General features: G+C 37.1%; 1 protein-coding gene across 2 annotated transcripts in view; it reads left to right on the forward strand.

Moving 5' to 3' along the window:
- LDAH (lipid droplet associated hydrolase) overlaps positions 1-15,627 on the forward strand; it is a 114,695-nt gene that overhangs the window by 42,636 nt on the left and 56,432 nt on the right. For both annotated transcript variants that reach the window (XM_063424343.1, XM_063424337.1), the window contains one exon: positions 4,892-5,061. In XM_063424343.1, coding sequence (XP_063280413.1) covers positions 4,892-5,061 — 170 coding nt within the window. The remainder of the gene's footprint in view (positions 1-4,891; positions 5,062-15,627) is intronic.

Here is a 15,627-nt window from a genome sequence, read left to right on the forward strand (position 1 = left end):
ATATGTTGGTTTTACTTGGGGCATTTGGTGGAGATGCTGAGGAATTTATATGTCCCTGAGCTACCCCACTAGATCTCCAGGGACTTGCTTGTCCTTACCCTGCAAAAGGTCCAGTTGTGAAAATTCTTGACCACATGAGTTTATGGAATGATTGATTGAAGTTTGTCCCTACATATCCTCCTACCACTTCTTAGAGTCGGTGGTCCATGGAAGAGGAAGATAGAATGCAGGTAGACCAGTAGTTTTACCTCTCTTCCCTTCATTATATGTAATTGCAGGTCACCTTTCCTCATGAGTAATCTGGAGGCCTTGTTTATGAGCTGTTCTTGGATATAGTTCAAAGTCACTCCATAACAAGTGGACAAGTGTTCATATGTACTGAGCTCTAATACTCAGTCACCTGTTGTGACCAGGGCAGTTTGGAGTTTGGACATGTAAAACTGTGAAATTTGGGAAGTATAAAGGTGTGCAGAAATTTGAAGGTCCTGTTAGAAAGTCAGGCCTCCGGTATCTTTTTGAATCTTCCAGTAAAAAGAAGTCTATGATTCAGCAGACTTTTTAATGCAAGGCTAACTTTTATGAATTGGCAGCCTAAAGTCTGCTCATATAACTGCTGTGCTTCTTTTCTGCATAAGAATTTCCCTTACATACACAGCAGAAAAACAAACAAACACAATTCTCTGTTATTTCCCTGAAAACCAAAGTCCTCTTTCCTAGCAAGATTAACTTGTCGGCTAATCTTAGAGCAAACACTTTTTTTTGATCTATCATTGTTTTCTGCCTGTAGTTTTAGCAGAGATTAGAAAAGGAGATTCATTAAAGTGATGGCGCATTTGTTTTTCTGAAAGCACATCAGAAAATTAATGCTTTGCCAAAAAAAAAAAAAAATACAGTATTTCTTTTAATATACCAGTTAAATAAAGTCTTAAAACCATGTCTTGGCCGAGATGGGGTGTTTGTAGCAGAAGGTACAAGTCGTATAATTTCTGCTATCTGAAAACTGCTTAAATGAGCTCTCCTTCAGCCATGGCATGTATTCCACACCTGAGGTGAAGTCACTCTGGTCCTTCTTTGATGTAGAGCCATTGAAGTGCTGACTGCCAGTGTGTTTGTGCAAGCCTGTTTGCTTATACAAAGAGCCCGTTTAAGCTTCTCCACCCAAGAAATTCGTGTTGATTTTGGATAATCCCTGGGCGATTTTATTCTCTAAAATAAATAAATAAATCTTTCAGACCTGTGATGCAGCCCAGTTCTTGCACATTTTGGACTGTTAGAAGCGTAGCATTTGTGTTGGGGAAACATGAGGTGACACGAGGCGTGGGCAATTGTATGTTTGTCCAGATGTCAAATAGGATGCCTATTTCAGTACAGGGTTACGTGACACTGGAGCTTCAGCTGAGCAGTGCAGGGTTTGTCCATGATGAGAGTTTTGCATGGGGAGTACCAGACCCTACATTACATGTTCATTCCCCAGTGTGCCTTCTCTAGGAATAGTGCCAAGGTGATTGGGTTTGGCAATAAACCAGTACTTACAAGAAAAGGAGAAGTTGTACTAAACAGCTGAAACAATTCTCTGGGGTCAGGACTCGCAACCTCAGAGAGATTCTCTGTGTGTGTAACACGGGCCAGAGTGTTGCACACACAGAGAACCACGAGGGAATCAGAGCATCCTTGCTCTGAGGGCTGTGCTGAGGCTGATTTGGCCCACAGCAGAACGACTGTCCATGATCATCATCAATCACAATGACCCCTCCAATTAAAAATCACTTCTGCAGGCTCAGCTCTCGCTGGCTTCCTTAAGGAAACACTGGTGCACAGGCTTCAGTTGAGTGTTCTCAAGTCTGGCCAAATGAAAAGGGGGAAAAGCCATTGTTCTCACTTCATTCTCAATCCCCAGCCATGTCCTTCCTCAGGGTTCTTGTTCTGGCAACACAGCTGGTTCTGAACAGGCACATTTCTACTGAAGTCAATAGCTTTGGGTATGTTGGCCAGAATGTCTACACTGCTATTTATTAGGTGAATAAACATTAAATTAGGTATGTAATGTCTTAACTAATTAACTGTATTTGTTTAACATAGTTATCTAAGTGGAAAATATTGAGATGGGCCTAGACTGTCTCTGCTGTGCTATTTATTAATTTCATGGCAGCAGTCTTCTGCAGCACTTTTAGCAGATGGTGAATTCATGTATGGAAAAGCCATTAACCTCAGGAGACTGAATAATGCAAATAAAAATTTTTCTTGTTTTCTACTTGTTTCTGGGGTCTTGTGAACCATGAAAAGTTCTCCAGAAGATTTATACACCAACTTTGCCTCTTTTTCCCTTGCTCTGACTGGAAAATAAGCTAAAAACACTTATTTTCAAGAATTGAAATGAAATGTAAAACATTAAAAGATGTGCTGATAAACTACCAAGATGGCAGTGCCTGAGTAAAACAGTACAGAAATTATAACAAATGTTTACAAGGGACAATTGAGTCATTCAACCCGACAATATATATGTTACCAACACATATATATTATAATATATGTTGTAATACAGATGTACTCAATATAACTTACTCTTTAACTTGTTGTTATAGCAAATGGGCCATCGTATTTCTACTTTGCTGGCAGTTTCTGTGTTACGTACACCTGTAATTAGACTTGGGATGTAGACAACCTATTCCTGCATGAGGCTGATCTGCTGTGTAATTTAACACAGGAAAGGCAGCTTTTGCTAAAAATAAATTCTAAATTTAAAAACAATGCTTTTGCCTTAGGCTTTTATTTAAGGTTTTGGAAAATAGAACAAACTCTTTGTTTGCCATTACATGTAGAAAGCCTAATAAAATATCACTTCCCTTCTAATTTTGCATCCCTTGGGAGTGTTTTGGTAAACCTTTTTTTGTTTTTGCTCTAAATTTTGCAGAGATAGGATCATCGGTAGTTTTTTAGCAGAAATACGAATTTAACTGAAAAACAACTTCATTGGGACTTATGATGGTAATTATTTAAACCCAGAAAATACCCATCTTGAGCAGTTATTTTGCTTCTAAAGGTTATGTTTTATACAGATGATCAAAAAGGTGATCTAGTACCAGCCTGCTTGGGTTACCAAATAGTTCTGTTACTTATCAACCTCCCAATAACTTCACTACTGCAGTGTTTGTAATCTTTAGTATTTGAGGTGACTGTCCAGTTGCCACGAAATTTACTGTGTACAAATTTAAGTACTGACAGCCACAATTTGATAAATGCTGTTCACAGTCATATGCAGTTAACTCATAGTTACCTCTTTCCTCGAGCAGGTGCAGAACAATCTGAAACAGAACTACAATTCTGACTTTCTCTTACAGTAGTTTTTCAATGCATTTCAGTCTTTTAAATATATTTATCTTTACAGTGTCTTTGCCTGGTGGACACTTTCTTCCACATTATTTTTCACACAGGGAACAGTTGCAGAGCTCATCAAAAGACACCAAGTGAGAATTTAAACACCTTACTGGGCCAGTTAGGGCTGTGTGTGCACTTTGTTAGCTGCTCAGGGGTTTTAGGAGGTGGGTGGCTTTTGCCAGGAACCTAGGACCCCATCTGTAGGACCATGAGCTGGTCCCCATTGTGTGGCAAACTGTGCTGCCAGGAGGTTTTTTAGCTTACTTCAGGCTAAAACTGCACTGCAACTCAGCCTGTAAAGAGCATAAAAGATCAGAGGTTTAATCTGTAGTATGAAACTGAACCCTGAAATAATAGCACATATTTAAGAGATTAAGTGGTATTAGTACTGCTCCATCTCATCTAGATAAGATAGGGGCATGCATTCCTTCAATCTTTCTTTTATTCTTCTTTTTAGTAATTTCTTCTTACAGTCATGTCAATAAAATAGTCCAGCATAAGCTGGAGTGATATATCCTTAACTTAGTGTTTAGTTTAGTTTAGTTTAGTTTAGTTTAGTTTAGTTTAGTTTAGTTTAGTTTAGTTTAGTTTAGTTTAGTGGGTAAAGCACTTTTCTAGGAGATGAAAGAGCTGTGAACCCCCTTAGACTGGGGCACTTCAGATACACACCATCCTTGTAATAAGGAAGTTAAAGATGCCTGAATTGCTGTATATTCTTATGGACACCAGTTCAGTTTTGTCTTGTTGACTGGCCAGGGAGCAAGAAGCCAAGTCCTCATCATGAGGGATTGCCCAAGCTCCTTTAGAAGGTCCCTGGCAAAAGGGGAATGAAATTGTACAGTAATCTAGAATCATGAAGCTCTAACTCAATTTTCCTCTTTGCAGCTGTATTGACAATGACAAGAACCTGCTTTAACAGGGATATATTATGCAGGTGCTAATGTTCTGTGTTGATACATAGGCATTTCCTATGTTTCCTCTTTCCATGGGACATTTTTGTGCATCTTTAATAGAGATTTTGAATCTCTATTAAAGGTTGCTATCTCTATTTTGAAGGTTGCTAGTGCAAGATGACATATACAGTAGCTAAGTCTTCTGTGAGGAGGGACTCATTCCTGGGCAGTATTCCTGATTTCTCAATGTGAAGTTGTATTGATTTAAGCTGATCCAGTGCTCTGAGTTTCATCTTGTTCTGAATGAAGGAGATCGAGATAGTGAATGATGTGCTATGAAATCTGCAAGTGTTTACGTATGCTGTGCTGGTTCCCAAGCTACACATAAGGCTTTGCATCCTGTGCATGTGATTTATCAGTCAGTATTTTCCAGTGGTGGCAACTGAAAATTAAATTTTTAAGTCTGATGAGGGGTTTTTCGTGTGTTTGGTTTATTTGGGGTTTTTAAAATTAATGCATGTTTTTATTTCAATGTTCTACAAAGAGGTGGGGGAAAAAAGAGACTTGCCTGAAATTTCTGTTTCTGAACCAAAGGACTTATTTTCTTTTCTCTTATGTTTCAGACACAGATATTAAGGAGCTAGAGGATGTTTTTGGACTTAATGGACAAGTAGAGCATAAGCTGAACTTCCTCAAAAAGAATGTATCGAAAGATATAAAGCTGGTACTGATTGCTCATTCTATCGGTTGCTACATCACCCTAGAGATGATGAAAAGAGCGTCAGAACTTCAGGTACATGAACCTTCTTGAATGGGAGTTGCTTTATTAGCAAAGTTGTGCATGTGTTCAGCCTGTGGGTAATGCCACATATTTCCTGTGGAAACTATTCTGTTATACACAAAAAAAATGGCTTGATCCTAGTAACATAGAATAAAGCAGATTGATGTAATTCTGAGCCTGAATTTGGATCTTTAATGCCCTTGGAATATAAATAATTAATAATGGTGAGAAATATATTTATGACTTCCTTGTTCTCAAGTTTTAATAGTTTATAAGCAAATCACTAGATATTTGGCAATTGCATTATGTATTACACCAAAAATTAAGACTGGTTGTGATTTTTATAGTTTTTTCTTATCTTCAGCCAAACAGATTGCTTGTTAGACATGAGAAAATATATGGAAATGAGCAGTAATATAAATTGTGAGGAGTACTACTATGAAAGACATTAATTTTAAAATTTTATACAGTCATCGCTGCTTCTGCATCTCAGTCTTGGTTTGTGTAAGTCAATGAGAGTGAGAGCTGTTACTGCATGTTCTGTATGTCTGAACATTTTTGTCACAGTGAAGCAGTAAGAAGATTGAAGCAGGACCGTATCCTTGCCCTCTGTAAATGGCAAACTGTGCTCAGTAATAACTCATTCTATGAGTGGCTGATATATAGAGAATAGGGAATTTTTATTCTTAAACATTCTCCCTTACTAAATCATTGTTTCTTCCTTTACTTTATAAAATGTTCAGTGGAAGGAAGTGCCACGTTAGCGGTGACAAGAAGTCTGGGTTTGATATATGCATGTGGTTAGTAAATGTAATGTATGCGGTTAATATATGCATATCAACTGCTTCATAACCATTTCCACTTCACATCTAACTTTTTTTTCCTTTAAAGGAAAAAGGAACTAAAAATGTGAAAAAATGAGGATAACCTGATATATTTCTACAGGCATATTTCACTTTGTGATTATAAACAAGAACAATTTTTGAGAGAAATCTTACATATTTTCAGAAAGGAGCATTCTAGAAAATATGTGCTTTAATTCGTCCAAAAGTGCCAACTTTTTGGGGGTCAAAATCTGTTGTCTTTACTGCTCAAATGATTTTATCTGCTTTCAATTTAACTATAAATTGTTGAGTAACATTTTTACACCTGGCTCACCGGATGCTGGCAGCTTTTTGTCAGTATTTTGAAATGTAGGGATCTTTGGGACACTCTTAGACCTCATGGTGCACTGTGTGCGTAAAGTTAATATATGACAAGCTACATTTAAGATGCATTCAACAATAGAAAATATTTGTGTAAGCCAGGGTATTGTGCAATCTTTGTCCCTTTGCCAAAAATAAGTTAACTCTTAGGTTTTATAACATATGAAGTGTGATAATAAGAAACTTGTGTTTCCATCTCTCCCTTTATTTTTACTGGAATATTTGATTCCCACAAGATTTTGTGCACGTATGTGTATTTTAGTAGCTGGATCATTTGATTTTATATTTGTGTAGTTCTTGGTGATATTTTTCATTATACAAATTTTGGGTTTGGTCTTAAAGTTCTCTGCTTTAAGAGGCTTTCATTGTTTACAGTTTATTATTCTGAGGTAGAGGTTAATTCATTGTATTTTTTATTCAAATAATCCAGTAAACATTTATATTTGGAATGTTTGTTTAGCAGGTTTGATTTTTAGAATCGCAGAGTCATAGAATCGTTAAGCTTGGGAAAGATCTCCAAGGTCATTGAGTCCAGCTGTTAATGCAGCACTGCTGTGTTCAGCGCTAAACCGTGTCCCCACAGTGCCACATCCACATGTTTCTTGAGCACTTCCAGGGATGGTGATTCAGCCACTCGTGCAGTCTGTTCCAGTGCCTGACCCTGCTTCACTGAAGAAATTTTTGTTTCACAATTTAAAGCTCTTCTGTAGTCTAACCACATACAGACTAGATTGTCCCTCCCGTAGCATTAATGAAAAGGAGAAAGTACATCCCCTTCTCTGTCCTTCTTGGTTCGTCTTGGGCTGTCAGTTTTCACAGAATCACAGGATCATCAGTGTTGAAAGAGACCTTCAAGATCGTCAAGTCCAGGCATCAGCCCAATACCACCATAGTCACCCCTAACCCATACCTCAGGTGCCATATGCAGTATGCCTTTTCTACACTTCCACAGACAGTGCCTCCACCACCTCCAGGGCAACTTATTTCAATGCCTGACCACTCATTCAGTGAAAAAAAAGATTTCTAGTAATGTAATCTGAATCTCCCTTGGTGCAATTTAAGCCCATTTCCTCTTATGTTTTCACTTTAGACAGAGCAAAAGAGACTGACCCCCACTCACTGCAGCATTCTTTCAATTGTAGAGGTTTCCCCTGAATCTCCTCCTCTCCAGACTAAGAAGCCCCAGCTCCCTCAGCCACTTGTCATAGGACTTGTTATCTAGTCCTTTTATCAGGTTTATTGCCTTTCTTTGGACCCAAATGCTGCTGCTATCTAGGGTCCCTGTGCTCTGCAACTAAATGAGGTACTGATTTTTTTTCCTTAAACTTGTGTGAGGTAACGCTTTCCTCTTTAACTAAGATAAATGAAACGGGAATTGCCAGTTTATTCCAGCATGAATTCAGTTTTGGAGCCCATCCCTATTTTCCCATTGACTCTCAGGGAGGCTTCTGTTGAGAGTCCCTTCAGGAAACCCATTAACACAAACTTAGTCTTAGCTTAATGCCTTTAACCAAGTCTGATTAGTTATGAAGGGCACACAGATTACATCTGTACTTGTATCTAAGTAGGGCTAAGGCACAGATTTTAGCACTGGGACAGTGATGTTTTAAACTTGTCTTTAAGTGACTTTTTGGCCCAAAGGAGCCAGCAACTCCCAGCAACACCCTTGCATGGTTCTGGGCTTGGCTGAGGTCCAGGACCATTCCCAGTAGTTAGTTTGGATCCTGACATCCTGTTCAGAGGCAGGAGGAGATTCATCCATGTGAGCACAGACCATCCCATGCCCTCCTGTTCAGTGACACAGCTGCAGAATAATTCCTGGCTGCTCTTTTTTCTGGCTCATGAGTAACCACAAACACTTTCCAGTTGTCATGGTGGGCTTCAAGTCTTAACAACATTCACTTCTTAGTGAGAACCAGAGCATCCAGATTTTGCCAGACTGCTAAAAAAATTTGGCACTGGGAAGGAAGAAAATCAGCCTCGTTTTGTGAAGATGGAAAACTGCAATAATGTACAGCTTCCTTGATACTTGCTCTTAACCTCATAATCTTCTTTGCTCTTTATTCAGACAACAGATCTGAAAAACAAGGCTCAGGGACAAAATTATTTTCTCAGTTGTTGGAACATGTATCTGACTCATAAATATGCTACATCCTCCAGGCATTCTCTTCTAAAATGCAAATCCTTACTTGGAGGATTTCCTTTTACTTTACTGGCAACACTATTGAGTGTTTCCTAAAACACTCCATTTGATCATTAATTTAATCAAAGATTGACAAGTTTCCTTGCTAGTGAAATTCAAGCTCTTACAGCATTAGTCTTTCATTTGCAGTGATGCTTTTGAAATGCTAGCACCTTTGAGATAGTGAATTAACTCTTGTTAATGAGTACAATGTAAGTATTGCTCTTCCTGTAAAACTCATTGAAGAGGAAGAGTTTAAAACCTCTGAGTAGGATCAGTTTAAGCAAATTAAACTTCTTATGTAAATCAAACCCATGCATTGCTACTATGTCTCAGTGGTGGGAAGGAATATTGGGTAGTGCTGGAATTTGTTGATTTCGTAAATGATAGATAAAACCACAGAACTTGGGATAGTTGTGCATAAAACATATTCTTAACTTGGAAAGCCTGACACATCATTTCTGTGTACATACTGATTATTTAGTTTCAGTTGTTGAACATTTGGTTGTGAGTATGGGAAGCACTATCATAATGTGCTTATGTACTTTCATAATGTGCTTTCTCTTAGGAAAGAGAAAACTACCGTGTTTTTAAATACGGGTATTTCTACAAGAAAACAAATTTCTTTACTCTGTAACTACTAACTAACTACTGGAAATCCACAGGATCTGTGAGATTGTGAGATTAAAAGAGAGAATTTTAACAGTACAGGAACTACTAAGGGTGTCTGACCTTTGAGATAATAGGTAATCTTTTCAGCAGGCTTAAAGGAAGAGGGAAAGAATATATGAAAGCAGTGACACTCATTCAGTTTCTATTTTACAGAGATTAGAATCTAAATATGTAATCCAATACTCATGGTGTCATCATTACAGAAAACATCTTCTGAAAGGATGACAATGTAGCAGGTTATGACTAGAAATTCTGGTGCTTTTTGGAAAGAGAGAAAAGATAAAAACATACTCACCCATGAGATAAAAAGGAATATAAATTTTTATTCCATATTAGAAAGTTTCATTTGATATAATAGCATCTAATTCCAGTGTTGATTATCTGAGTTAGATGTCACGGTACTTTAAACAGAATCAGTTTATACAGCTGTTGTCTAGGTGAATTAACTTCTGATGGTCTCACTGTCCATTATAAAATATGCTTAGCAAAGTATATTTTTAAGCACTTTGAATGCTCCCTTTCAAAAGTAAGTTCATCTCAGATATTTTGAAAAGTACAGTGAGACTGCATAAAATAGAGAAATATTATAGAAATATATATTGAGAGATATAGAGGGAGTAATAAATATATGAATTTCTTGTTAGTTCCCAGCTTAAATGAAAAAGTGCAAAAATTCAGCATAAAAATGGATAAAAGACTTACAGTAAAACAAATTCAGTGACAGTATCTGTAAAATTATTATGCAGGGAAAAAACTGATAGCTATGCTTAGCAGACTTCACAAGGGAATTGGTACACATTTAAGATAAATGTGTGTCTTGTGAAGACACCTATGAATTTCTAAGCCATGATATAAAACTGAGTCTGGAATAGTTTTCTTCTTCAGTGAATCCATCCATATAAATGAAATACGTATTAAAAGAACAAACAAACAGCATTGGACTCGTATACACCCACCTTCATCCCCCTCTACTTGTTGAGGAAACAAGAAAAGATGTGGTCTGACACAATTTTGCACAGATTTAAACATGAATCTAAGTTCAGCTGCCTTCAGTGAGATGAGTGTGTTAAATTAACTTTATGGATGTTTTAAGTTGGTCTATGAGTTGGATTATTTTTATGAGAGGGAGAGAGAAATAGGGAGATTTGGCAGTTCTATCAGTTCTTGGTATATCAAGTCTTTGGAAGCATATACAAGGAAGCCCAGGTGGTCTGAGACAGAAGTTGGAATAAAATTTTCTTTAGTTGACAGCTTACACATTACAGAGTCTGCAAAATCCACCTTGCAGCTTTGGATGATGCTTCAGGCAGTGTCAGTAATTCTGATGGGACAGGCAGTAAAGCAGCAATAGAAACGTGGGGCATATGCAAACATTCTGCAGCTCGCTCACCTGGAAAAAGAGAGAAGTAGTGCAGATGATTTACTAAATCTAACCAAATAAAATAAATAAGATACTGTATTTTTGAAGCATCGAAGAAGTTGCTACAAAGATTTGTAGGGAGATTTCTCTTTTTTTCTTAAAAAAGAAAATACTAAAAAAATTCACATAGAAACTTAAGGCAATATAAAATATCCTGTCTGTTCAGGTGGGAGGCTGTAAAGTAGAGATGTGTTCATGGCAAACAAAACTTTTTAAGGGAAGCACTAACTTTTGACCAAGACACTCATAAAAGGCTTGGATTTAAAATTTCAACAAACCTTGAAAACACCATCGGCAAAAACCTGATAACTACAGAACGGGGTTGAAAGTGTCAGCTCACCCAAGAGACTGCTACCAGCCATTATTTTCACTGGCTTGATGACAGAACCTAACCCTGAGGGATCCAGTTGTATTATCTTCTACCTTTCCCCTTCAAAAAAAAAAAAAAGCTTTAAAAAATGTAAACTGTGAGAAAATGCAGCAGTCAACAGTCAGACAGGCTCTTTCCTATAACCCTCAATGGACCCTGCCTTTCTCAGTAGGAACAGGCACTGTCCTTTGCCATGTGCTGTGCAGGTCTGCCAGAAATTACTTCACAGGCAAACCACCCCAACTTCTAATACAGCCAACAAAAGAATGTGAAGTGTCTCAAGGATGCAAAAAAAAAATAAAATTTAGGAAACTTAAAATGAAATGAGATAAACCCTGAGGGAAGTTTAAATTTTGAACAGTTTGCCACACATATCCATAGGGTACCTTGTGTGGTTTTGGAAGTGGGTGAAGCAGGTAGGTATCACCTGCTCAGTCCTAGATTTTATGGGGAATAATGGATTACATATAGTTCAGTACTCTCCTGAGTCAAGAAAATTTGCAGTCTAAAAGTGTTGTAGATGAGATGAGATTGGTAAAAAGGGGAGTGAAAATTTTTGCAATTAAAGACAGGCTTGACAAAATCAGCAACACTGTACCTGTCAGCTTGTAATTACCAAGCAGATGAATAATAACCTCAGTTTTTAACATTGATCACATTTTTAGGAGTGAGGATTCAGTTAATAACAGCACTGCCCTAAGATTTCCTTGTTTGGATCATAAGCGTGTGATCAGAAGGCCCCAGACAAGGCTTAAATTCCAAAATTTTCTGTGAAAAATTGTGGTATGTTCATAGTGGTCACTGAAACTTCAACTTCTCTCACCTCATTTAATATACTGGTTTACTGCTCCGTTAAATATAGAAACAATATGGAAAGCAAGATTTTGATCTGTGATGATTCAAAGAAGTAAAAACTAAGAACAATCATTTTGATTTCAAGAGACTTGGGTTTTTTATAACGTTGTGTTTATTTCACTGCTAATGAAACATCTGATTTCAAGTGTATGTAGTCAAAATTCTAATACACCTATAAAAATTATTTTTTCTAGGAAGTTAAAAGACATTAAAGTAGCCAAATGTACAAACAGAAAAGAAAGAAAAATAAACTGAAAAGTGGAATCTATGATCATTCATCAGGAATCCAAAGTAAAACATGAGAATGAGGCGGAAATGAAGCACTAAAAATAAAAAGATGGTTAAAATGGTAAATGGCAGAATAACAAGATTTATTAAGTACTGTGAATTTTTACAGATTTGTTAATAAAATGTTGTTATTTTGAATCCCCAGAAATTTAAATTCATATTGTAATAACTAATCAAAATGATTGTATAAAAAAGAGAGAATCAAAAGCAAGAAGTGAGTTTGAAAAACAGTTAGGATTTATGGCATATATTTGAAGAAGAGCTCAACTCAACACCCTTCTGCAAGCCAGATTTCCCGAAGAACATTTTATGCTGGGAGGTGAGATCTTTTGAAATTCTGCAGCTGTATGTGCACAGCTCTTGAAAATCAGAGAGTCGTCTCTTTGGAGAATTGGACCAAACCATTGGAATTCGGTATATGTTGCACATAGCTTGAAATTTTTTTATGCTTTTAGACTTCAGTTAATGTACTTTTACAGAAGACAACAGAGCCTGAAGTCTGGCAGTTCTCATGCTGTTTTAATAGTAGCTGAAGGAGAACACAGCCAGCTAGGACGTTAAAGGGTTGTTCATGAAAGGAGCAGGTGAAGAGACATTGTGGAGTTTTTGAACACAGACGTTGCAAACTTAGTTGCACTTTGAGCTTGGCTTTAGCTCTATAGTCAATACATGTTCCTAGAAGCTCTATATTAAAATGGAATTTCACTGCCATGCTAGAACCCTCAGCAAAGAAGTTGAGCTACTTTGTCAGCTCTTGCCTCGTGATATATGTGGCACAGTTGCTCAAGCAATGAGGAAGGACTTGGTTTGGAACTTTATAAAGAGTTTTCTAAGGATGGACAGGGTTGTAATTTCAAATAGTTCCTCCTCTGCCATATTGTTCATTTGTTCATTCCACATGATTCATGGTGAAGTCTAGGGGTGCTTCTGCTTCATTGGTTTCTGCTCAGGAATGGTTTGTCCTGTTTGAAGAGTTCACTGCAGGAGTGAAAGGAATGGGAAAAAGATACAAACTTTATACAAAACAGTTATCTCTGAGCTTAGATAGCGTATGCACTGCATGGAGGGCATTTCTAAATGCCCTGTTGAATTAAGTTTAGGCAAATACTGGAGACTTTTTTTTCTGTATCTTTTTAGTATTTCTTTGATTGCTGATTATTTTAGGGGAGTTTTTGCCAATGCCACGATTGATCTTTTCAGATACCTGAGGATGAGTTCAGTGACTATAAGGCTGTGTTTAGGGGACTACATCAAGTCCTAGGTTTCTTTTTAGGAATCCCCATCTGTACTCTTATGAGTAAGAGTATCTTCAAAATTAAACATAATAGAAGTCCACTTCCTTTTCTGTTTGTTTCAGTGTGTAAGTGTTTGAAATACTTGATTTCTGGTGTTTGGATGCAAGTCCACTTAAGAGTGGCATTTTGTGAAAAAAATCATTGGAGTTTGCTCTTTCATGTGGAATTGAATATTAAGTATACATTTAAGTGGAAGTCCAGGAAGGACAATATATTTAATAAACTTACTACCTTTGAAGTCCTGTAAGGAAGTTCAATTGATGTTAATGAAAATATGCTTTTAATAACTTTGTTACAACATTTCTAGTCACTGGAAAATTTTAGGAACATTCCGCTCCATTTCAAATTCCAAAACAAAGCATAGTTTTGTATAAGGAGCAGAATTCACTGAGTCCTAATTGTTCTTGACAATACTGAATTTCTGTTCTTCTATTTTAAAAGAGTAGTATGACTACTGCAAGTGTATTTTACTAGCATGGAAGGTACAAGCCCCATTCTCAATAAATAGAATTAAAATTGTGACCTTTAATGGCAGCTGGCACAGTTCATACTTTTTACCTGGCATTAGCAATTGAAATTGAAATTTGAAATATTCTTCAAAATCTTGTTCTCTGTTGCACTAAAACCCTTACTTATCTGATGACCAGTTTTATTTGTGTGATAAACTAGATATGATCATTTTCTCTCTTAGCAGATTCCTGAATATATTGAAATATATTCAATTTGTCATAATAATTAAGGCCAGCACTAGTCTGTAGTATTGCAAAGGAAGGAATTCTCTATTTTTCCCTTACTACTTAAAATGCTTACAATTCTAGTAAGATGAAAGCAAGGATGAAAAAACAAGCTGACTGAGAGAATTCCTAAGTCCTTTTCTCTCTTTTTACCTTCTTCTGATACTCTGACAAGAATTTGGGACATAGGTTCTCTCTCAAACCTCAAATATTAATGGTTTCTTTTCAATCTTTGACAAAAATATGAAGTTCTGCTCAGTGTATACTTCCTGACTCACTCGTCCTGTTTTTCACTGAAACCACGAAGCAGAACCTTACTGTTCTTCATCATTAAGTCGCTTCAGTTAATTACATGATCAGGGCCTGAACTCCTTGTAATATTCAATGCCAGGTAGCTTGTCTAATTCCCAACCCTATGAGCTGAAAAGAGCTGTGGGTCTGGTTTGACTGGATGCCTTTTTGAGGGCTGACTGAGTGATAAAATGAGCCCCTTCCAAGTGTCTTGAGTGGAGCACTTACAAATAGAAGTCCAGGGATCTCAAGGCACTGATGGAAAATCATGGCCTTTCCTTTTCATCAGCAGAATGAGATTATAATTATAAAGCTGGTTTCTCATTTACTTTGTTCAGCCCCATTTCCTTAAACTGAATGGATTGTCAGTGAGGTTTATTGGTAGGTATGGCTGTACATTGATGGCTGTGAAAGCATTTGGTTCAAGACAGCACAAAGTCTGATTCTTAATGCTTACTTTAGATTGAGCCACCTCTCCACTTTCAGGGCATATTGGTGCTTAATGTCCCAGATTGTTAGGTGGCAAAAGTCCCAGCACATGTGTACACAGGTCACATTTGGCAGTCCCTGTGCCATAAGGGTACCTGCAGATGCAATATGGTGATCTCATGGGAGTGCTACACTGAAAAAAACCCCACCCTGTACTTCCAAAATGAAAATGGAAAGAATTTCTGCTGGAAAGTGGCAGCTGCATTCTGACATTCATGTAATGGGAGCAACTGAAAGCTTTATGGTGTGTAACTGTGACACTGCATTCCAACATAAGCTTCTCCCTGCCCTTCTTCCAACCAATAAACTATTCTTCCTCACTTTTCACTCTCACCCCTCCTAATCTTCTTCTGTTTATATGCTTTTATCATAATAGCAACAAATCCATCCCTGCTGGTGTTATCACACCGTTACGAATTTTGGCTGTCTCTTTTAGCACTTCCCTTGTAGATGGAATGACATTACCCACTTTGATGGGGCTTAATTCTCTATGTAAAATACTACTCTGTCAATGAATATTTTCTCTATTAAACTATTTTCAGTCCAACAATAAGATAGAGATTTTTGGGAGAACAGTTTCCTCGTTATTACCTTAACCCATAAAAAGGCTTTTCTTTTTTTTTTCTTTTTTTTTTTTTTAATTCAAACATTTTGGGCAAGTTTTCAGTTACCCAAATATTTGTAGTACAGAGTAATTTGCATTTCAGCCCTGTGAGACTTGCAAATGTAATGAACAGTCTGTGTGTTTAATATTTTTTATATTTTTAATAATTTGCA

Source organism: Prinia subflava, chromosome 2 (assembly GCF_021018805.1).
Source record: "Prinia subflava isolate CZ2003 ecotype Zambia chromosome 2, Cam_Psub_1.2, whole genome shotgun sequence".
Lineage (NCBI taxonomy): Eukaryota > Metazoa > Chordata > Aves > Passeriformes > Cisticolidae > Prinia > Prinia subflava.